This window comes from Dicentrarchus labrax, unplaced genomic scaffold (assembly GCF_905237075.1).
Source record: "Dicentrarchus labrax unplaced genomic scaffold, dlabrax2021, whole genome shotgun sequence".
NCBI lineage: Eukaryota > Metazoa > Chordata > Actinopteri > Moronidae > Dicentrarchus > Dicentrarchus labrax.
Window position 1 is genome coordinate 26,857,369 of NW_026136702.1, and position 25,122 is coordinate 26,882,490.

Sequence of the window (25,122 nt, forward strand, 5' to 3'; positions counted from 1 at the left end):
ATAAAACTATTAAATATTCAGAAATAATAATAATTATAATAATATTAATAATAATAATAATATATATTTCTCAAATGTTCTATTGCACAAGTAAGAATAAAAGTCACAAATTATTGAAAGAGTTAGTTGTGGGTTATTAATTATTGTGTTATAAAGGTATAATTGTTAGTAGGGTACGCAGTTAATAAGGGCCCCCTCTACATGCTACACTGCCTATCTCGACTGTAGCAGAAAAAAATATGGCTGCCTCTTGAAGTGTTTTGGAGGGGGTGTTTTGTTAATGTTATTGATAACCCCTGTGCTTTTCCTGCTATTACAAGTCAGATTGTCTGCTGGGAATAAGGTCTATTGTACTGGATTGTTGTGGTGAAGAGGAAGCTGAGACTGAGGGGCCACAGTTTTTGATTTATTCAATTACTCTGTCGTACAGATTACCCATGTGTTTCAGTTCCACCAAGAAGTCCTTCTCTATCGCCATTGAGGCTAATGCTGAAAGTCGAGCCTGCCCTGTCGTATTTCTGGCATAAGTTTTAATTCGCTTTAGGGCTGAAAATGTCCGCTCGACACAAGCAGTGGACACGGGTCACCGCCAAGCATAAAAATGTGTACAGCTGCCTGATGCTCTCACTCAGATTTTTCTGCTGAAGGAAGTCAAGGAGATCAGTGGGAGGTTTTCCTGCAAAATCACCCATGGCATACATTACAGTCAGTTCTATTCTCAGCCGAGACAGATCGAAAAATGTTCCATGGCTCTGTGTTAAGCTGGAGAAGGCTGCATGTGGGAATTTCTTCTGGTATTCCCGAAATTTCTGGGGGTTGAGGAGGATGACAAACATCAGTTTTTCATGGTCTTGAAATCTGGTCTGTGTCTGGCAAATAATATTGTCCAGAATCCTGCCGTGGAGTTGGTGGTAGTGCACGCGTGGATCTTGGGCTTGACCTCTTTGTGCGCTCGGTGCGCCTGCGGTGCGTTCAGTGGCCTCATAGATTTACGCATATCGGCTCCTCTCTGGCTCAATGGTGTCACAAAACTCCTTTACCTTTGCCAGACAAAACTGTACATCCAGTTTTTTGTTCTGTAGTATTGAAAAGAGCACGTCTGAATACTCAGAAATACCATTAAATGTGGGAAGCAAAAAACAAAACTCAAAATCCTCCTGACGTGCTTTAAATCCATCAGGACAGCACAGAGTCCTCATCATACTCATCATGATGCTCCAGAAACCGCTCCTTGACACCTGTGCCCTTTACGTAACACAGGACCAGTGCGACCTGCGCTGCGTTACTCGCGTCTGTCTCATCCACCATAACAGAGACAAACTGTGCTTCATTAACTTCCCTTCTGATCTCTTCTCCCATCACTTCAGCAATAGCAGTGATCAGGTCGTTTTGTATTTTGCCCGACGTCCCACTTAACACTTTATTAGTGGACAGGTGGTAAAGTAGATCCATTTTGCTCTCAGCAATGAGAGAAAGAAGCTCCACATAGTTTCCTCTGTTTGTGGATCCAGCGCTTTCATCGTGTCCCCGAAATGAAAGTTCCTGCTTGCCCAAAAAAAACAGTCTATCAGTCTTTTTAGGATTTCCCTATTTTTCTTCACCTTTTCGTTGTGGAGCTCCGTTTCCCTGCGCGCTTGCTCGCTCAGCTGTAGATCCACTCTGGTTTCCCCAAAAGTTTTGGAAAGCATGCTGCCTTGTTTAGGCAAGTCAAATTTACAAACCCAGTGTGGCTCCAAACACCATGTCGATCAGTGGCAAATAAGCACTCCCAGCAATACAGTTTGCAGTGTTCCTCAGAGCCTGTGAGCCAGGGGTACCGCTCGTAGTTAGTGGACTGAAAGTGGCGGATATATCCTTTTCCCGGTTGTGACAGGCTTGCTAGCTTTGGAGTTGCCCGACCTTTCTTAACGATGTCCAGCTTTTCTTGAAAAGTCAGTCGTGAAAATGGCTTTAAAAATACATCTGCAACCAAATCCATTTCTTCTCCTTTAAAACAACTTTTAAATCAATCCAACTATAATAAACTTGTTTGTTTAGTTCGCTACAGAATGCAGTTTGCTAGCTCTGGCTAGTACGCTCTCTGACTATCCAATCAAAGGGTGTGTATACGCTGACGTCACCATATGCCTGCTAGAGGGCCTCGGTGTCGGCAACTCAAAATCTGATTGGTTGAAGCAACATTTTGATCGACACTTATTTTATGCTACAGGGCCCACAGAACTGATTGTGAAGGCCTCCAGGCAGATTTCTTTGACCCTGGCAACAAATGATGGCTGAAATGTGATTGGTTATATATGGATATGAAAATACACGTCTGGAAGCAGCGCAACCAGGGGAAAAGCTATGAAAGGAAGCGGACAGACCATTTGGAATTATTTAATAATAATTATTAAAAATATATATAATTATTATATAAGTATTCATGGACAAAATATAATTATTTATATGTTTTTATAATTTATTATCAGTCTGTGATTCAGATATTTTTTAGGCCAGCAGAGAAGGCCTTGCAGGCCCTGACGGCCCACCACTGATGGGTATAGACCCTGCTCTTGGCTACTGTGCCTTATGACTCAGATCTGGATAGCTGACAGCTGAGGTATTGATGAATAACTGTAGTGCATGAGTCATTGTGTTGATTAGACATGTTTAATTGCTTCTGGGCTGAACTGTTGGAATGTGCAAAGGTGTGCATTAACAAGCAGCACTGCATAATATATAAATTCTTTACTGAAGTGAAGGAACATTGCAATTGAACGGTGTGTGCCTACACAACAACAGGGAAGTTTGTGACAAAATCACAAACAATTATTTGATGAGATGGTACAAAGTTTAAAAATATGGTCGAAAATGATTGCTGTAATCCTTCCCTGTCAGTGGCTTCTGGTCTTCATCCAAAGTCAAAACTAGTGCTAGACGGCTAAATTGGCCAGGCTGAAGTTTTCTTATTGCTGCTTTAGTAGTATCTGAGCAAATGTCAGTAAATAAGTAACAAACAAACAAACCTAAGGGATCCGTATCAAGATTATGTTTACGTAAAAAAACACAAAAAACTATTAGTATTGGTTGGGATACACTCAAAACTTGTCTCACCATTTTTTATTTTTGTTTCTTCTGTAATCACAGCTTCCCATGCACCTGCAAATTCAGGAAGCTGTAGTTACTATTCATTTCAGTAGAGATGACTTAATGCCCAGTGTGGAGCTATTGTTGGAAATGGAATAAAATATTCACAGATATGTTTTCATTATTTATAATTACATGAAAATAATAATTGTTATGTTTTTGTTACCTTAGAATGACACAATTTTATCTACAAAGGGGGGAGCTGGTCTTATGCTACTGAGGCCACCATGTTGAACCGGGATGTTTCTACAGTAGCTCAGAATGAAGAAACTGGCTCTAGATAGGACTGTTTGTGTTGTTTGTGCATTTTGGGGACACCGTAGTTTCTCCTTTGCACTTGGAAAGGGAGAGTAAAGCCAGTGATATGCTGTCTACACCGTTAGTTGCCACACTGGTCCTTTTACTCAATTTTAAAATATTTTGACTGACAGCCCCAGGCCCTGGTTGAGGCTATCCACTCCAGCCTGCTCCTGGATGGGGAGTCTGTGTACAGCCTAGTAGCCAACCCCATCCTCCTCCTGCTGGCCAGGGTTATTCTCACCAAGTGCTCCTCCAAGATGGACAGCCTCCAGGTAAGATTTTCTTTTACAACCACTTCTTCCTTAAGAATTATGTTTTTTTGGGAGATTTTGCTTAATGGTAGCTTAAACTAAAGGAGGCACACCCACGCTTCTCCTACTTGAACATCTCCATGCCATCATTTGTGGCTGCATGCTTAAGTAAGAGTAAAATTTCAGGCAAAAATACTACTAAAGTTTAAGTTCCCAAAAAAACTACTTAATTACAGTAACGTGAGTAGTCTATGTCAGCATTGGCCTTGCAAGGTTCAGGGTGTTGAGACATTTTCAAGCCATGAAATACAGATTTTCATAAACTGAAGAAGAATGTCAATATTAACACCAGCATTAATGTCAAAGTCACTACTAGACGTATGCTGCAAAGCATGTTTTATATTAAAGATGAGCCACTTAACAGGCTCTGTTTCTTGACTCTTCCACTCCTACTTCTTACCTGCACCATAAATAACCGAAGGCAAAAAGGGTAAAAGAAATTGTAAACACTGGTAGTCATTCTCTGGCCTCATCTCTCCATAAGTCATAGTCTCTTAAAGATCAAATTAATGTGTCACATAGGGCAGAAAATCATTATTGTGCTGATGTCAGAGGATGTGCTTTGCATTGGCTGTCAAATGTCTTCTCTGACATCACCAGTTGGGATGGGGACACGAGTGCAACAGTGCTTTTGTGCTATAGGTGATTTAGTGTTAATTTGCTCTTTAAATGCTAATGAGGGATAGGGGAATTAATTAACAGCAGCCCTCTCCACAAAGCAGTGGGGAGTTGGGGCTGTCTAGAATTAAGTGCACAACTCGACCACAGCTTCCTCCAAATGATGTATGTCACCCTGCCCTCCTTTACCTAACTCTGTTTAGCCATATTCCACTCCCCTCTGGCAGCTGTTCACAGCCCATTGCACAACAGTAGATATGGAAGGAGAGGGAGAAGCTCTGCCGGTCAGAAGACAGGTTATACACGTCTATGCTGACAGGATGAATATATATGTGAACATGTTAAGTTAGAGCATGTGTGTGAGCTGGAGGATATTAATTCAGTGAAACAGACAATTAAACCTCCATGTACCCATGCAACAGAGGATGGGGTCATCTTCCATTGGAAATGAGGCAGGAGATATTTTCCCTGAAAAAATAAGCTTTTCATGGTTCACTTCCACACTTCAGGAGGAGGCTATAAGGGGTAATGTGGGTTTTGTGCAAGAGAAAAATATAGCACTGACATGGCTGCAAGACATTTATTTGGGTGAATAAATCCCACTGTACCCTCTGTATGCCTGTTCCTGTAGTATGTAACTTTGTGCTCTGGGTCGCAACAAGTCCGTAATGCTATTAACAGTAATGCTATTTCCCCAGTTTTATTTACTATCTGTATCAATGCATATACACATTCTTCCATTTTCAGCTGTATTGTCGCTACATCGAAACTAGCTTCCCGTTCACAGTGAACAAACATCATTGTCTTTCTTCTTCTCCTGGGAGGTTTTAAGGGAAGTTGTAATTTGTCTATTATCAATTGCATTAAAAATGGGAATATTGAATATAAAATATGGTTTATTGAACTTTCATTTACATTTTCTTTCAAACTTATTATAGTATAATTATTTTAGGAATTATGCATCATTTAAAAAATAAATAATAATAATCTCATGTACCCCCTGCACTACTCCAGAGTACCCCTAGGGATATGCATGCCCCCATTTGAGAAGAGTTAAGCCCTGCGGTCTCCAGGCTGGACAGTTGAAGTTGAACAGGGTTCAATATGTCCAGTAAAATTGGGTGTATGATGAAAACCTGTAAGTCCTGGCTGTTGAGGAAAGGGCAGGCGATTATTAGGATCACATCCCCTGTTCAGTGTATATGAATTGATGGTAAGGGCTCCATCCCTCCAAAACAACCCGGCTCATACACCAAACTTTTTTATTCATCTCAAAGCTTCTGTATAGTGCAAGGTTTTTTTTTTTACTCTTCCCATCATCTTCTTCAGAATTCTTATTTCATTTAAGGAGGTTTGTTATTTATTTTCTCACATTCTTGTTTGTTTTATCTGTTGTTTTTTCTCACCTGCCTTTTTTCAGCTGCTGCCCTGGTGGACCCTGCGCTGTATCAACCTGCACCAGCAAATCCTGGAGGCGTGTTCTCTGCAGCTCCTCAACTTGGCCCACAGCAGCATAGACAAAGGTGTGTGAGCATTATAACATCCCTGTACACATACATTTTTATGTTGTTGATTCATACACAATAAACAACATGATTTTGATTGAATGAAAGCGCTGTTGCTGTAGACAGAAACATATTGCTAGCATTTCAACCTGGCTCTGATTGGACTGTTTTTCCTATTTTCTTCTACTTCTATTGTGTCCATGTGTCACTTTTAAGTCCTGGTAGCTCATTAAAGTTTTATAATATTAAATGGGGAAGCTGTTTACTGCTGTAATCTGCTTTTCCCACATTTGAAGTGCTTTTGCAGAGGTGAAGGTGACTAACAGCTCACCTGCTAACAGCTGCTCTTCCATTTCCCAAGGGTATCAAAACAAGCTTGATTGGTTGTCTCTTAGTTATCACTCCTGCACATCAGAGAAAATGTGCTCAATATTAAACCTTAATAAACTCTTTGTGCCAACTTTTGGATATTGAATGGCGGGGAGGCTCCATGCTATTTAGAGGCAGCTTGTCTGAGCATGGACGGGGGGGCTTAGTGGCTTACTGCAAGGCTTATGTGAGTCTTTGTTTTTGTATTTATGAAAACACCCAGAAAAGAGCTTTCATTGTGGGTTAAATATTTTTAATATTATGATTATTGATAATCTTATTATTATGATCATGCAAATGTGATTAAAACAGACTGCTTTGTGAAGGAACAAATATTTTCATTGTGTCACAGAAATGACACCTCAGATATGCACCTCATCTCCCTGCTGTTTAGTTTGGAATCCAATAAGTTTAACTTGTTTTGGGGGGAAAGAATGGGCAAACCATGCCTTCCTGACAAGTTTAGGATTTTGGCAAGTGGAAAGATCCCCTTGTGGCAGTTCGAAATAAACTACACTGTATGTTAGCATACTAGACAGCTTTACTGTCACTTATGTGAAGATATTCACTATTATTCTGATTATAATCTATCTATAAAGCAAGAAATCTGTGTGTGTGTGTGTGTGTGTGTGTGTGTGTGTGTGTGTGTGTGTGTGTGTGTGTGTGTGTGTGTGTGTGTGTGTGTGTGTGTGTGTGTGTGTGTGTGTGTGTGTGTGTGTGTGTGTGTGTGTGTGTGTGTGTGTGTGTGTGTGTGTGGTTTAAGGGTGTGCAACGTCGGCTTTGTTTGGACTACAAAAATATTTCCGAATTCTGCTAGCATTGTCAACTACAGCCACCGTAGCCACGTGTGCACCAGAGCCAATCACTGCAGAGCCCAAACATCCTGAAAAGTGAAAGTAAACTGATGTCTCGGTCCGGAGGGCTGGTGGTCGGTGATTTTTGATTTTTGATCACAAACACTCGCCGGTGACAGACGCTGTTTTTCGGGCAGAAATGTGACGAAGAGTCGGTAGGACAGGCGGGAGGACAGACAGGAGGACAGACGCTTCTCCACGTACTGCTGTGGTATTTTTTTTCCTCATGTAAGTTTCCAAAGACAGTTACAGTTACTACGTTACTGTTGTTTGGTCCTGTAACGTTGCTTTGTGGGACATTTCTCTTTATTAAGTTGAGTGAGAGACCTGTGCATTTATAAGACTGTCTGACCGACACACCCTCGCTCCGCATCCGTTCACACTGTAGGCGGTTCGAAAATAATGCGTCCCTGATACTAGGGAGGATCAGGGACGGAGCAACATTTCCCCCCTCGCCGCATCTGAAACTTTCACACAGAGGAGGGTGCGGAGAATGTACACACACACACACACACACACACACACACACACACACACACACACACACACACACACCTCTTGTTCATACACAGTTCTGTGTAGTCATATTTAGTTGACTGTTTATGTGAATAAATTTTTTTTACTCATTCTGGGTCTTATTCCAAATAATTCTTTTTTGCCAGTATGGATGTGTAATAGGTCTTGAATTGAATTCATAATGATCTTAAAGCTGCTGTAGGTAGATGAAAGAGAGTTGATTTTTGAGTTTGAATTAATTCATTCCCAGGGCGTCAGACACAGATGCTTGAGGATGCTGGGAATGAGACTCAACTATCAACTGTCTTTCTTGGCCTCCAACCCACGTTTCTTTTATATAGAGTCTTTATATCTTTCTCAGCTCTGATTGGTTGTTTTCTTTCATAATAAAAGTTATTAAAAGTAACCTACTGCAGCTTTTAATCTGAAACCTGCAGAAACCTTTTGAAGAAATACTTTGACAGATCTCTGCTCATTCTCTGATAAACTGGCACTGGGCCACACTGCATTGAAGAAATTAAATGAGTTTTGAGGCTATTGTTTATTTTCGTTAGAATAATAGTGTGTGATTAATTTGTTTTAAAGGTTATTTTTTGCCTCAGTATGGGAATTTACTCCTTTTTCTTTTTTATATTGGAACCAAGCAACTTTATTTAACCAGGAGGTCGACCTGGCCAAAACGGCACACCAGTTACAATTCAAAGTAAAAAGTGCAAACATCACACACACACACAAGGAAAGGCCAAAAAAAAGCTCTAAAGCTTTTTCCCCAGCTCAGTGAAAACCCTTGGAACCTGCTAAGAGCGCCACCTGGTGGCCAGACTGCTGGAGTTCTCAGTCAGAAGATTACATAAAAAAGGAGGAGAGTTTACCCAGCATGGCCGGGGATGCATGGTACACAAAAGTTTTAGTGCTGTCAGTTAAACGCGTTATTAAAGGCGCAAACCCATTTTAACGGCGTAAATTTTTTTATCGCGAGATTAACGTTCTTTTTGGCTTAGCACACTTTGTAGTTTTTTTTCACATGCTGTTGCAACAACTAGTAACGTTAGAAAAACTACAACACCACACCGGATCTAACTAGACCAGAAACAAAACAGGCACGCCGCACACACTTGTTTAAGAGTAGTAGACGTTACGTTTTGAGTGGATGGCGAGCGCGAGATGCCAAAATGGATGCCAATAATATTCTGAATGGAAAGTTTACTTAAATTTAAAAAGTTGCCAAATGGTTCTATTGACAAGACCAAAGTGATCTGTGTGTTTTGTCGTTGTGAACTGAGCTATCATCGCAGCACGTCCAGTCTGAAATACCACTTGATGGCCAAGCACACAGCTGATGCAAATTCTCCGCCCCCTCGTCAAAGCCAGGCGACAATGGATGATTTTTCAATAAAAACGACATTTGCACAAAGCAAGCTGATCCACTTTTCCATGTTGATAAGAGCATTAAAATGAGAAAAAATAATGGGACAAAAAGAAATCAAGGGACATTTAGAATAGATAAAAATGTGCGATAAATTGCGATTAATTGCGAGTTAACTATGACATTAATGCAATTAATCGCGATTAAATATTTTTATCGTTTGACAGCACTAAAAAATATACACATTAAGTTTTTTTTATAAATAAAGAAAATAAAAGCTAAACTCGTACCTTGGGGTACACCCTTAGAAATGTCTAAAAAGTCTTGAAAGATTGAAGACAGTCTGTGGAAACACATTGTGTGCGGTCTGTAAGATAATTCCTGAACCAATTTTCTGGCTATATTAGCTATTCCAGAGTGGAACAAACTCATGAATACCAATGTGTCTGTGTGCTGTTTGAAGGTTTGTCCACTGAGACTGGCCTAGCTTTGCTTAATACTGAATGTCTGTTGAAGCGGAGTGTGTGTGTTGTGAACCCGCCTATGTAGGCGCACCCTACTATGTGAATAATGTAGGGCTTCCCCCGACTAAAGATTTTCCTTGTCAATTAGTTAGATAAAGCCATTAGTTGAACGTTTATGATATTTAATTTATTTAAATATATATATTTTAACACCTCCCTCTTAAGCACTAACAGAAAAAGCGGTAATGATTGTGAATGTGTCAGAACAACTAGCAAGGAGACTGAACATTTAGTTAACCCCCACTCTAGCTAAGCTTCCGTCCCCACTCAAGCTCTTAGTCTAATTAACAGTTTACTTGACTATTAGGGGACAGTCCTAGAATTATGCCCCCTTTAGACAGTAGGAAAATGCTGCTCCATTCACTTTAGACCAGGTTTTTCATCACTTTCTGCTGCCTCAAGATGGCGACGTGCCAACAATTCACCTGACCACACCACATTGTAAGACCAACACAGCCATATAAGCCACTTTGCACTGGGTGTAAATTAGGGCCCATCATAAATATTATTATAATATATAATAATATATTATATATATGGCTCAGAGGTAGAGTGGGTTGTCCACCAGTTTCCCGATGCTGTCCATTGGTGTGTAAATGCTTAGTTTCCATTCTGGTGAGCAGTTGGCACTTGCATGGCAGCCACTGCCATCAGTGTATGAATGTGTGCGAATGGGGTGAGTGTGGCATTTAGTGTACAGTGATCGAAGGACTAGAAAAGAGCTATATAAATACAGTTATTATTTATTTATTAATTATTTATTTACCATTTGGGTCAGTATTTGATGACCTGGAAATGAGAACGGCTGTCAAGTGTGTAAGAGAAGCTACTGTTTGTCCGTTCAACATGGCAGACTCCATGGAGGTGACCCGCAGTCGTAAGAACTGCTAATTCTAAGTTAACAAAAACATAACGATTCTTATATTCAGGTAATTTTACACTAATAAAAACATACCTTGGAATACTATATTCCATTTCTGTCAATATATCCTCCTTAATGTTACACACTGAACCTTTTTAAGAGGTTAAATAATTATGGAATTTACCTTTCAGCGTGTTTTCCTTCACTTCCACTCGACAACTCACACAAGCTGCAGAGTCGTTTTCCTGCAGTGTGAAATCTCTGATGCTAAAGGTGACACAGACGTGTTGCATATAAATCTCTCACTCTGTCTCTCTTTGCTCACTCTGGGTGCTGTCATATTCAGTGTTGCTTCATTAATGTTGAATAGGAATAAAAGTGTTTGATTTCTGGTCATGAATTATACACCGCCTCTCTCTGCTGCTGCTCTCAGTTGAGAGACCAAGTAAGGTCACCAGACAGCAGAGCATATCACACCGTCCCCCATGCTGCACTGGGCCTCTCTGACCACTCCATGGTCCACCTTATTACTTCATACAGGCAGAAATTAAAACACTGTAAACCTTTTGTGAGGACATCAAAGCAGTGGACCAGTGAAGCTGCAGGATCCTCAGGCGTGTTTGGACTCTACTGACTGGGATGTGTTCAGGACTGCTACTGAAAGTCCGGACGAGTACACAGATGCTGTGACGTCATACATCAGCTTCTGTGAGGACTGCTGTGTACCATCAAGCACCAGGGTGAGTTATAACAATGACAAACCCTGGTTCACAGCCAAACTCAGACAGTTAGGGTTTCAGAAGGAGCAAGCGTTCAGGAGTGGGGACAGGGACAGGTTTAAGGAGTCAAAGTACAAGTTTAGCAAGGCGGTGAGAGAAGCTAAACAGCAGTACTCTGAGAAACTTCAACATCAGTTCTCAGCCAATGACTCTGGTTCTGTCTGGAAGGGGCTCAGACAGATAACCAACTACAAACCTAAAACCCCCCACTCCATCAACGACCTGCGCCTGGCAAATGAGCTGAATGAGTTCTGGTGTCACTCACGAAGGAGCAGACAGGTCTGTAGACGATGCAGTAAACATGGCTCTGCACTTCACCCTCCAGCATACCTATGCCAGGATCCTGTTTGTGGACTTCAGCTCAGCTTTTAACACCATCATCCCAGCTCTGTGACAGGACAAGCTCTCCCAGCTTACTGTGCCTGACTCCACCTGCAGGTGGATCACAGACTTCCTGTCTGACAGGAAACAGCACGTGAAGCTGGGGAAAAATGTCTCTGACTCTCAGACCATCAGCACCGGATGCCCCCAAGGCTGCGTTCTTTCTCCTCTGCTCTTTTGACTTGTGGGCCACACTGAGTTTTAAAATTTGACAGGGGGGCCAGGCGAGGAGCAGTGTTGGAGTGTTTATGTGAACTAATGTATATGACATGTACAAGCCATTATATAAAAGGATTGGCCTTTAAGAGTATATTATATACTCTTAAAGTAAAATATTTACAAATTATTTTACAAATGCATGTATTCATAACAGTAGAGAAAACTCATGTTCAATTTCAGTGGGAACAGTGTTATTACTCTCCCTTTTTTGCCAGAGCATCAAAGTCTGGGATTAGTTTTGTTGTGGCAATTCTCAGGATGGATCTGAGGTGCTGGTCAGTTAACTTGGATCTGTGACGGGTTTTGTTGATGTTCATGACGCTGAATGTCTGCTCACTCAAGTAGGTCGAGCCAAACACAATCATCTTCTGTGCCGTCCTCCGGAGGTTTGGAAACGTGGCTTCTTTCAGTGAAGCATAAAAGTCATTCAGTTTAAGAGAGTTAAACCTCTCCTTTAAGATAGTCAGACTAAAGATCGATCAGTTCCAATTGCAGGTCAGGTGGTGCTGTTTTGTGGTCGTGTGACGGGATAGGACACCAGCTGAAGTGACTAAACCGACGGCAGAATTCTCTGTACAGGTCGTCCAGTGATTTGCTGTATTTCTCCTCATTTTGGGTGGTGTCTTTCTGCGTGGCTATTGTGGGTAAATGAGCGAAAGATTTGTTTGAAACTTGTCTGGAGAATAAAGTCAGCTTGGATTTAAAGGCTCTCACATTTGTGTACATGTCGTGCACAAAGTGATCTTTTCCCTGTAGCTTCACATTCATGTGGGAAAATATGTCCACAGCAAACGCAAAGTCACAAAGCCAGGTCTGGTCACTCAACTCAGAAATTTGTTGGATTTCCCCTCTGACTCCAAAAATGTGCGACTCTCCTCTTTGAGCTCCCACACTCTCTGAAACACTTTGCCCAAACTTAACCAGCGGACACGAGAGTGGTAAAGTAAGTCCTGGTGATCCATATCAGTTTCCTCCAGGAACGCAATGAACTGACGGTGCTGGAAGCCCCTTGCTTGTGTACAGTTCACAAGTTTTACCACTGGATTCACCACATGATTAAGCTGCAATACAGACTAAAGCCCTATTCGCACGGGACTAGTATTACCTGGGGACCTCATGTGATATAGTAATTACCCCACCACGTCTGTGTTTCGTGCGGCGCATTCGCACGGGATACGCAACTCGAATTTACTGACATTATCCCCCGGATATGATGTCAAGGCTCTGCGTAACCTGTGCGTAACAGTCTGTTACTGATCTCACGTTACCTTTGCTGGTACCGTCGGGCCCGCGGATCACCGTGCACTCCTCTATGGGCGACTGCGGCTCAGAGGCAGAGCGGGTCGTTCCTTAATCGGAAGGTTGTGGGTTCGATCCCTGGCTCCTAGTGCCACATGTCGAAGTATCCTTGAGCAAGATACTGAACCCCAAATTGCTCCCGATGCCGTGCATCGGTGTGTGAATGTGTATGAATGTTAGTTTCTGTTGGATGGACTTTGCCATCATCTGTGTGAATATGTGTGAATGTGTGTGAAAGGGTGAATGTGGCACGTAGTGTAAAAGCGCTTTGAGTGGTTGGAAGACGCTGTACCTAAGTACAGGTCCATTTACCATTTATGCTGCCGAGCGGCGGCTTCAACATCTTTCTCACATCAGTGTCCGTCTGCTGTTTTCCCAGCATGCCCACAAACATCAAAATGCTGATAAAACTTTCATTTATAATTGCCAACGCAGCCTCCATAATTCTCGACCAGGAAAAAAAAAAAGGTGCCGCAAACACAAAAAACCTAAAAAACCTTGGCGATATATGGTAGGTAATTTGCGGTGGAACTTTTACTTTACAAATTACAGACATGGCAGATTTGCACGGGATTAAGATCACAGACGACCTCCACAATTATTACAAATTACTAGAGGTCCCCAGGTAATAAGTCCCGTGCAAATAGGGCTTTACACAGAGATTCCTGATGAATGATGCAGTGAAGGATAATAACATCCTGGTCAGTGTTTTCCTCTTTCACTTGATCCTGTATTCTTTTCAGCAGCCCAATGTTTTTTCCAGTTAAATTTGGCGATCCATCCGTGGTGACATTGGCAAGTTTACTCCAAGGTAGCTTCTTTCTCTCGATGACAGCAGACACGCTGTCATATAAGTCCTCTCCCCGCGTCTTGCCTTTCAGGGACTCCATGGTTAAAAACTCTTCCGTTATCTCAAAACCTTCGTTAATCCCTTGGATAAAAATTAGGAGTTGAGCAGTGTCTTTTATGTCGTTACTTTCATCCAGTGCTAATGAATATAACATGAAGGACTCTGCCTTTTTTGTTTAACTCACTGGCAATATCTTCATCAATCAGTTCCACAGGGCGAGTCACTGTCCTTCGCGATAAACTGATCTTTTCAAACTTGCCTTTGCTCTCCGGACATAGGAGACCTGCTGTCTCTATCATGCAGTCTTTCAAAAACTCACCTTCTGAGAAAGGCTTGCTAGCCTTTGCTAATTTGAATGCCAGCAAAAAACTTGCCTTGGTACTGGACTCTACTTGAATCGCAGTCTGTCGGTGAAAAAAGTTTTGCTGAGTCTGTAAATTAGCCATCAACCTCTCAGCAGTAGCCAGCCGTTCTTGCGCTCACTGCTTGCTAGCATAGTTAGCATGCTTCGTTGCAAAGTGACGGCTGATGTTGTATTCTTTAAAAAATGATATCGTTTCCTGGCATATCAGACATACAGCCGTTGATTGGACATCAGTGAAAAAATATTTTGCTGTCCACTCCTTATTAAACACTCGGCACTCACTGTCCACTTTTCTCTTCTTTTGTCCGCTCATTTTTACAGAAGGGCTCAATATGCAATGTAGAAAAAGTAAAGTTGAGAGTCATGCTGCATTCAAGTGCGTTTGGAAACATCAGATAAACAAGTCCCGAGTTGATCTGGGAAAGATGTTATATTCGTCATCTAAATGTCAGCAAACGATCTTTTGTGATTTAAAAAACTTTGCCTGTCAATGTTTAGCTCAAACATTTTTAATAACAACGTCCACATAAGTGATAGTTAGAAAAGTGATTTATCAACAACAGCTTGGGATTTAACCGTAAATAAAGAGCCAAATCGCCAATCAAAATGACTGAATGTTTATTTAGGATAATCCAAGGAGCACCTGAATGCAGCATAAAACACCACACTCCAACAAGGATCATTGGGCGCCAAATGGGGAAACGTGGAGAGGATGTACTTCCTGCGGCAGTTGAGGAAGTTCCACCTGCCAAAGACGATGATGGTGCACTTCTACACCGCCATCACCGAGTCGATCCTCACCTCTTCCATCACCATCTGGTACGCTGCTGCCACTGCCAAGGACAAGGGCAGACTGCAGCGTATCATTCGATCCGCTGAGAAGGTGATCGGCTGCAATCTGCCAACCCTTCAGGACCTGTATGCCTCTAGGACCCTGAGGCATGCAGGCAAGATTGTGGCTGAGCCCTCCCACCCCGGAACAAACTCTTTGTTACAGTTTCTCTCTGTCTGCAGCTGGCCTCATTAACAAGGCCCGGAACCCCCTTTGACACTGACTCTTATACCCTCCCTGTATATATGCATTACATTAATGCACTCCCGTCTTCTGCACAGTTTTCTTTCTTTCTTAGCTTATTTATTTATATCTTAAAAGTACTTTATTTGTCTGTGATTTTTGTGTGATTTGTATATGTATATTTGTATTTTTTATGCACCAACGCACCAAGTCACATTCCTCGTAGACGCAAAAACCTACTTGGCAATAAACGATTCTGATTAAACGATTCTGAGGTGTTGGTGCGGTTGGCCAGAGCCAGGCCTGCTTTCACTTAACGCTGAAAAGCCGAAAAAGCTTTAATGTTACTGTCTTTCATACTTATTCAAATGTCTTTTTATTAAAGCATCCAATTTAACATACATCTAACAATTCAAAATTCAAATAAACTGTAAACATAAAGTGCTACAACATTAAAACAAGGCAAAGCCTAACAAGACAAGTAACAACAAGACAAAGTTTAAAAAAAACAAAAAAAACTTTCTTGTTAACAATGCCAGCTATTCTTATCACAATAAAAAAAAATTACTTCTGGAATTGAATTGAATTTTTATTTAATTGGATTGTGAGTGGTGATATTCTGAAACCTTCTTCTCCATCCTCTTTCACAGTGTTTAAGTGCCAGTCTCTGTGGTTGGAGCACAGAAACCTGGCAATCCAGTTCCACCTGGAGTGCGTCTACACTAGTCTGAACTACTATGAGTACCAGCCTGCCAAGGAACACATCAAGAAAGCCCAGGAGCTCTCAGGGCTGAATATCAACGTGACTGGTACGTAAAGTACAGCAGCATCTGATGTTGAAGGATAATTAAGTTAAAAATAACAGACAACACAAGAGGAGGCTGTTATACCTTCTAATGATCAAGCCCATATTGATAAAGCATTGGTGATACCTGGATTGAATGTGATTGTATCTGGTTAATCAAGGTGCTCTTGGCAAACGGACCCGTTTCCAGCACAAGTACCTGGCTCAGCTCATCCTTGATGTCAAAAGAAAGCAGGGCCAGTCTGGTGAGACTGATAAGGAGCCCAGTCCCACTCCAACACCTCAGACCAGCCTGCCCAAGGTATGAGCTTTTGTTGTCTTCTTTCCAGCTTGTTTTTTAAAATTCTTTATTTATTACTTTGAACCTTTTATTGCATATCATAAATATTACATTCCATTTCTGCAAATAGATCCTTTGAAACAATGGAATTTTGAACTTTTAAAGTTGCTATTTATAAATGCAATTTACAGGCAAAACATGTTACATTTTTAGAAAGGAAGTCAAACAATAGACCAATTAAATTTAATTGAGATTAAAAAATAATAAAAAATTAAAGCTGCAAGCAGCGTTGGGAGGGACCTCGCACTCCACGCAACTCGGGGCGTGCTGCGGCCGCGTCACGTGCCATCGTTACACGTGCGGACCAAAACATGAAATTTCCCGTAAATCAGCTCAAAATTGCCACGCAGCGCTTACTTCCTGTTGCCAGTAGGTGGAGCTATCACTATGTCTTAATATTGTCATGTAGACGAGTTCAGGGCAGGACTGTTATAACACATATGAAGTTTCATTGAGATTGGACCACGTACGCTGAAGTTATGAGGACGTGTTCAGGGCGAGACTGTTACAGAATATATGAAGTTTTTTGGAGATTGGACATTGCACACTGAAGTTATGAGTGCTGTTTTATGGCGAATCGGCTGAATTCGATAAGTCGTCACCGGCACGGCCATTTCACGTAACTCAGCTCAAAATCTCCACGCAGCGCTTACTCCCTCTTGCCAGTAGGTGGCGCTATCACTATGTCTGAATGTTGTCATGTAGACATGTTCAAGGCGAGAGTTATCATTTCATTGAGATTGGACCACGTACACTGAAGTTTTGAGGACGTGTTTAGGGCAAAACTGTTTCAGAATATACGAAGTTTATTGGAGATTGGACATTGCACACTGAAGTTATGATTACTATTTTATGGCGAATATGCTGAAATCGACAAGTTGTCACTGCACGCGGTTTGATGTACAGTCACAAATAGCTCAACTTTTCAATCATTTTGTATGACCACAGAATTCAAAGTGGCCAACTTTGACCTCACTTCACAGACACGCCGTTCAACGTACAGTCTCAAATAGCACGACTTTTAATCAGCACCATTTTTTGACTATATTGGCCAATTTTGAAGTAGATCCGATAAATTCCCAAGGAGGAGTTCGTTCAAATACAATGCGAAAATTCACCGAAAATGCGCACGGAATTCACTATGGCCAACTTTGACGGCACGCCACGGACACGCCCTTCAACGTACATGCACAAATAGCACAACTTTTAATTAGAACCATTTTTTGACTGTACTCACAAATTTTTAAGCAGATTCCATAAATTCCCTAGGAGGAGTTCGTTCAAATACAAAGCGATAAGTTCGCCGAAAGTGAAAATCAAAATCAAAATGGCCGACTTCCTGTGGGGTTTCGGGTATGTGTCCAAGAGGCTTTTTTGTACGTCCCGGCATGATACACATGCCTACCGAGTTTCGTACATATTGGTGAAATGTGGCGCCAGGGCTGCTTTTTTTTATCCTGTAGGGAGCGCTACAAACACGATGAATATGTTTTTTTTGTATGTGAGCTTCAGGCACCACTCTACACGTGCCCTGTGAATTTCATATTCATAACTATTACGGTCTCTGCACAGTGATTTATCATGCCAAAAGACCGCCACCTAGTGGCGGATTGCTGACACAATTTTTAGCGAGCCCCAGGGAGCCATGGGGAAGCATCGTACAGAGTTTCATTTTAATCACACATGCAGTTGTGGAGATATAAACTTCTTCATTTTAAAGAGCGCCACCTTATGGAAATGGCCTGAAATTGTGCACGATGCCTAAGGAAGACATGGGGAACTATGGACCCAAGCTTGGTGTCAATCGGACATACCAATGTGGAGAAATCATCCACTTCCTTTTTTGACGAAAAATCCACAGCGGTCGCTGGCTCGGTCCCTAATAATTTAAATATTTTTCCTAGCTTGGTCGTTTATAATATATGTTACCTTTTCTGTGTCACATAAGACTGTGATAATCCATGTGTCACGTGTGTCTGTGAAAATGAGAAAACATTTTATTGCATTGAATTATTACTGTATGAGCACTCAACCACTTCAGGTAGGGCGCAGAGGCAGAGCGCGTCGTCCCCTAATTGGAAGGTTGTTAGGTCGATCCCCGGCTCCTGGTGCCACATGTCGAAGTATCCTTGAGCAAGATACTGAACCCCGAATTGCTCCCGATGCCGTGCATCGGTGTGTGTGAATGCATTAGTTTCTGTTCGATGGGCTTTCGCTGTGTGTAATTGTGTGTAAGTGTGACACGTAGTGTAAAAGCACTTTGTGTGGTCGGAAGACTAGAAAGGCGCTATACAAGTACATTTACCATTTACCATTCATCATGAAGTGCTAGTCAAACTCTTGCACCAAAACATCAACCAGCAGAAAAGAGAAGCTGTTGATAGGCATTGTGCTCTCTTAGCTTGAGAGAGAGCAGAGGAATAAATGTGCTTTTGAGAGGGACATACAGCTTTAAACAACCCCACACACACTTGCAGCACTGTAATTGTCTAATTTTCCGTCATACCTTATAAGTCTCCCATTCATCCCTTCTGCGCTTTTCCTCACTCTATTTTGGGTACCTATACAGTAAATCACTCTCCTGCTGAGTCCTTTTGTCCTTCTTGCTTATAGTGTGTGTTTATGCAGCATGTTAATTTACCTTCCACTGCTTGGTTCTACCATCTAGTTTGGCACTAGTACACATACTCAGAGGAGTAAGATGTGAGAGAGAGAGAGAGAGAGAGAGAGAGAGAGAGAGAGAGAGAGACAGAGAGAGACAGAGAGAGAGAGAGAGAGAGATAACTCCTCGTACTTTAGCCAGTATGGCTGTAAAATGCATATTACATTGCATTCTGCAGTCATTTTAAAAGTCTCAAAACATCTTAAATTTAACTTTAAACCATCACAATAGCCCTAAAAGAGGGACACCCTATGAAGACTTTTATTAATATAAAATCCAAGCGCAAAACAAAACATTGTAACACTGACCCATTAAATTAGTAATCAGAAAATGAATAATGTCCACAATCCTAAACATTTAAATAGTGTCCAATAATAGTACTCAATTGTGCAAAATTTTAGTGATATACATACTCCTTCATAAAATATAAATTGTTTGTCCTATTATGTAAAATTGAGTAATTGTCCTAATAAAAGGGATGGCCCAACCCTCACCCATAGTCACAATCTTAGGGGTTAAAAGCTGATTAAATTAGTTTCATCTTTAGAGTGGCTGGACTCCATCTTAGTGATAAGCTGAGGAGCTCAGACATTTGGAGGGAGCTTGGAGTTGAGTTGGTCCGGATATCTGATAAAAATGCCTCCTTTTGTTGACTGCCAATATTCCAGAACTCCAGTGATTTAGAACAACTACCGGGCATATGTTTTAGCTAGCCATATATTAGCCTACATTTAAAACACGGAAAACACAAATGCTTTGATGTAAATATATAACTGATGAAAACAGATGAAAAAATGTGAGATGATGGAAACTAAAAACAGAATGATGCAAACGATTGTTTCTGGCTCTGGCAATCTCAGCACACGTTTGGATGACTGGATGAGGATTTGAAAAACGTATCTTGAGCTAAAGAATACAAGAAGACTAGTTTTAAGTTCTTTTTTTTCTCAATTACTCACACAGGCACAAAATACAATCATGAGACAGTGGAGTGTTGGGCTGACACATGGTGGTGCCCTGGGAGCAGTTAGATGTTAAGTGCCTTGCTGAAGGGCACCTCAGCAGTACTCAGAAGGTGGAACTGGCATCTCTCCAGTCACCAGTCCACACTCCATAATGTGGTCCGTGTTGGACTTGAACCGGCAACCCAGAAAGAAAGAAATGTTTAATTTTTCTGCTTTATGCCATGGTTCTGGGGTTCTGGGTCAAAACATAAAGTGCTTTATATATGGTCACATGGAGGCACCTTCTGCAATATTTTTTGGGATATTGTGCTAACATAAAAAAAAGGCTACCCCAATTGTTTTAGTTTCTTAAAAATGCCAGTTTGCAAAACCACTCTATGGTCAGTTGATGAAGTGCAGACGTATCTAAAACACATATCCTCTGTCATAAGAGTAACAGCATATTTTTGTGTGCATAGTTAGTCTATGGATGAGCGAAACAAAGAGCAGTGAAGCTGTCAGTCTAGCAGTAAATGTACACTGTAGGTTAAAGTTTGTCAGTGAATAAAGGCTGCAGCTTCTCAAGACCAAAGTAAGGCTCTGTTGTTTCCCAACTGCGTGAGTAGTGTCATTCTGATGTGTAGCTCTGCCTATGTTGAGGGGGTACTATCCAAAGTACTGTCTACAACAGAGAACAAAATAGAGGTACCAAAAGTGAGTAGAGTTGTAGAGCATGTGTGAGGGATCAGTAATTAAGTTGTAGGTCTTTTTATGTTTTTTCCATAAAGTTTGTAGCTGCAAGTCGTGTCAAATATGTAAGGCTCAGTCCAGTGTTTCTAAAACTTTTTACACTGCCTCCCATCTCAAAAAATATCAGTGCCAATGTTAAAATACAGCAGCGTAGGCCGACCCTATTCAGCTACAAACAGTTCACGCAGGAGGCACCAGTGATACATGTACCATAATTTGAGAACTAGTGGCACTAAAGCATACTGACTTACTTGGCAGCAGTTGTTTTCATGTGCCATGGTTATGGCTGCAACATGTGTGTGTACACATCTGACTCTGTGTTCTTCCATGCAGGACTATAGTCTGGGTGATGACACCGTGCTGGATAATATCAATTTGGCAGAGCCAGATCAGTATGAGCTGCCTGACCTCAGTGCAGAGGAGCAGGCTGTCATTCTGGGCGTCTGGTAAGTCTACTACCTTAAAAGTCCGTACTACAGCACTCAATCGATCCAAGTTTAAAACAGTTTTGTTAAAAACACTAACAATAAAGGTCTCATGCATTCTCCACAGACCTATGTGTCTCTCTGACTTTGCTAACACCTTGGAAAAGGTGACTCTTTTTACATATCCACATATCCACTCACTGGATAATTGCTTGGGCAAACTGATTCACCATGTTTCACATTTGGTCTGATTTTGTTTCCTTTTTGTCTATGGTAAATGATAAATGGATTGTACTTAAATTGCGCCTTCCTTGTCTTCTAACCACTCAAAGTGCTTTACACTACATGTCATATTCACACACCGTTAGCACAGCATCAGGAACAGGGTTTAGTATCTAACTCAAAGACACTTCAACATGCAGCATACAAAAGCACTGTAAAAAATTGCAGGCTGTTCAATGGGCTTTGAAATTCTTGAATATAATCAGAGAGAAATAGAGTATGAGACCTTTGAACAAATACATCACAGTAATAAGGTTATGAAGGAATTATGTATATGATTGTACTAGTAGATCGCAACCAAGAGAAAGGAGAGTAGAAGAGGACAAATACATTATTAATAATATTATTATTATTATTATTATTATTTGGATTAAACAACAACAAGTAAATAGAACAAATAAAAAATCTAACAATTCACCTTCCCTTTTTTCTATTTATTATCTATATTCATGTGTATACACCATTTGGACCAATTCTTATGGAATTTATTGATACAAAGTTAGTAGGTCGATGGTCAGTTTCTCCATTTCATAGATTTCTATTATTATTGCTATCCACTCTTTTGTTGGTGGGTCCTTACCTAACCATTTCTTAGTTATTGCTTATATATATTATAATATATACTTATTATTATACTTATTTGGAGTATTGCCTAAATATAAGGTGCCAACACTATAATCCATCTCAAAACCCATTATTGATTTTATTTCTGTTACTATCTCTAGCCAATAGGATTTGAATACTGGAAAATTCCAAAATATGTGAAAGTGATCAGCCTTTGAATCGTTCCATCGTCTCCAGCATTGCCCAGAATAGTCTTCTAGTCAGACATTCACATAGCGATGGCAAAGCCCATCAAACAGAAACTAACGCATTCATTCACACACGATGCACAGCATCGGGAGCAATTTTGGGTTCAGATACTTCGACATGTGGCAGGAGTAGCCGGGGGTCGAACCAACAACCTTCTGATCAGGGGATGACCTCCTCTGCCTCTGCGCCACAGCCGCCCATTCTGTAAATATTTCCTTCTTGGAGAATAAAAAAAACCTGATAATGTTCTTCCATGAAAATTCTCTCCACTGGCAAGAACAAGAGGTGATGGATTGTGTTTTACACATATTTAGCCACTCTTCTTCAGTCAGCGTTATGTTTGCTTCCTTCTTCCATTTTCACTTTAATATACTTCATCATTAAAACCGAAACGCTGTAATACAAGATACAAATGCTCCCATTACACAGAGTCAAAAGCCTTTTCTGCATCAAGGCTAATTGCCAGAGATTTTAAACTGGTTTTACTCATTCTATCAGTCAGGTATAAAGCTCGCCTCACATTATCTTGTGTCTGCCTGCTTTTAATACATTATGTTTCGTGGGTGTCAATCAAGTCAAGAATCATATTTTCTAGTTTTGCAATTATTGAGGCAAATCATCTAACAGAAATAGGTCTGTATGAGCTACATTCTTACCTTTCCTTTCCCACCTTTGGAATCACAAATGTTATAGCCTGTCTCCATGACACTGGGGTTCTCCACCCTTAAGAACATAGTTGAAACATTTTAAAAGCATAGGTGTCAACAAGTCAGTGAATCTCTTGCACCACTCTGCTGGAAACACTTGTCCTCTGTGTACTTACTCTGAAGTTTTGATATGGCATTATCGATCTCTGCGTTTGTGATTTCTTGTGTTACCTATTTGTCTTGTTCTACCCCTACAGATAGTAAATCTAGAGATTCCAAGAAGGTTTTTATGACAGAGGGTTCCGCTGCTCTAGGTTGAGAGTATAGCTCCTTTTATAGTATTCTTCAAAAGGCTGGTGTATATCTTCTGGTTTATAACTGATTTCTGGTTCATTGCATTTATTTGTTCCAGTATTTAGGTAGTATTTAGTATTTTCATTTAACTTGGATTAAACATCCATATTAAGTCTCAAGTATATTTCTGCATGATCTGATACGTCTTTAGTCCCTATCCTGTAATCTAGGATTCTGTGTCTCTTAGTAGAACATAAAAAAAAAATCAATCCTCGACTAGACAACACGGGAATGGGAGAAGAAAGTAACTGCTTTTAGTGATGGGTGGAATTCCCTCCATATATTAATATACCAATCCCTTTAAGCAATTTTCTTACAAATATTACAATCTAAGCTGGGGTGCAGCTGTGCATTACAGCCGACTCCACAAATTATGATACCAGAAACCTCTTTGGCGATTATATGAAATATTTTCTTAACTAGTAATTTGTCCTGTCCTGGTGGTCTATAAACATTAAGCAATGTTACTTCCCTCAAATCAAGAATATAATCAGAATTCTTGTGTGGTATAAAGTCTTCAGTATGCTTCAAAAGAACTTGAATGTGTTGTCTGACCATGAATAACAATAAAAATGCTATACCTGTTTTGAGTGGTCACACTTGAAATGTCAAATTCTGTATAGGACCAACACCTGGGAGGGGTTCAGTTCCCCTGTGAAATAGTTCTTAGGCTTTAGACCACTGCTCAAATTTCTATGAGCTAGAAACATTAAACTTGGCCCACTGACAAGAAATTATGTGCATTAGGTTCCCAAGAAACATGTGTCCAGTTGGCTAGAAGTTGGCGGTGTAACTAAGGGTTAAAGTGTCAGTTTTGGAAAGGCGACAGCCCTCACACCATGAGTCCAATTGACTTGAAAATTGACACACAAGTACAGCTCAGTGTGCTCTACAAAAAGAATATATCTTTTCAAAAGGTGGGGTTTAGCATTAAATGGTTCCATTTAATGTCTTTTTATTGTCATTTTCACAGTATATGCAGCATTTTACATAAATGAAATTAAACTTGTCCTCTGCATTTGACCAATCCTATATACAGTCAAGCCTGAAACTATTCATACCCCTGGCAAATTTTGACTTAGTTACTTTTATTCAACCAGAAAGTTTTTTTTTTTTGACCGGAAATGACACAGGCTTCGCACAAAAGATAATAAGACGATGTACAAGAAAAAATTTCTCAGTTTATATTTACATTTGAACAAAAAGTGGCATGTCCAAAATTATTCATACCCTTTGCAAACTGTCACAGTCTATGGCAAAATCCAAAGTTACCATTCCAAATAGTCCAAGCTGTTCTAAAGCATCCTGATTACCTAGACTCATTGGAAACAGCTGTTTGAATCAACTCAACAGGTGAAAAACAGCAGTTGGTTGGTTTGTGGACAGTCATGGCTAAGACAAAGGAGCTCACTGAGGACCTGCGGCTGTGCATTGTGGCTGCTCACAAGTCAGGAAAGGGCTATAAGGCAATATCTAAATGTTTTCAAGTTCCAGTGGCTACAGTGCAAAGTATTATTAAAAAATACAAGACGTTCCGCACTGTGGGAAATTGCAGAGGACGTGGTCGGAAGCCAAAAGTGACTCCTGTGCTGGCCAGGAGGATTGTGAGAGAGGTGAAAAAGAATCACCACCAAGGCCATCCTGGTGAATCTGGGCTCTGCTGCTGGCAACATCTCAAGGCAGACAGTCCAATGGACACTGCACACTGCTGGTTTCCACGGACGCAGACCAAGGAGGATGCCACTTCTCCAGATAAGGCACACAAAACCCGCTTGGCCTTTGCAAATGCTCATCTGGACAAAGAAGAAGACTGCTGGTCTTCTGTTTTATGGTCAGATGAAA

The 25,122-nt window shown here is 40.9% G+C and overlaps 1 protein-coding gene across 2 annotated transcripts in view; it reads left to right on the top strand.

Annotated features, from left to right (window-relative positions):
- Nucleotides 1-25,122, top strand: part of ttc27 (tetratricopeptide repeat domain 27) — a 106,161-nt gene that overhangs the window by 24,928 nt on the left and 56,111 nt on the right. For both annotated transcript variants that reach the window (XM_051423061.1, XM_051423051.1), the window contains exons 4-8: nucleotides 3,558-3,698; nucleotides 5,776-5,878; nucleotides 15,909-16,067; nucleotides 16,225-16,364; nucleotides 21,093-21,205. In XM_051423061.1, coding sequence (XP_051279021.1) covers nucleotides 3,558-3,698; nucleotides 5,776-5,878; nucleotides 15,909-16,067; nucleotides 16,225-16,364; nucleotides 21,093-21,205 — 656 coding nt within the window. The remainder of the gene's footprint in view (nucleotides 1-3,557; nucleotides 3,699-5,775; nucleotides 5,879-15,908; nucleotides 16,068-16,224; nucleotides 16,365-21,092; nucleotides 21,206-25,122) is intronic.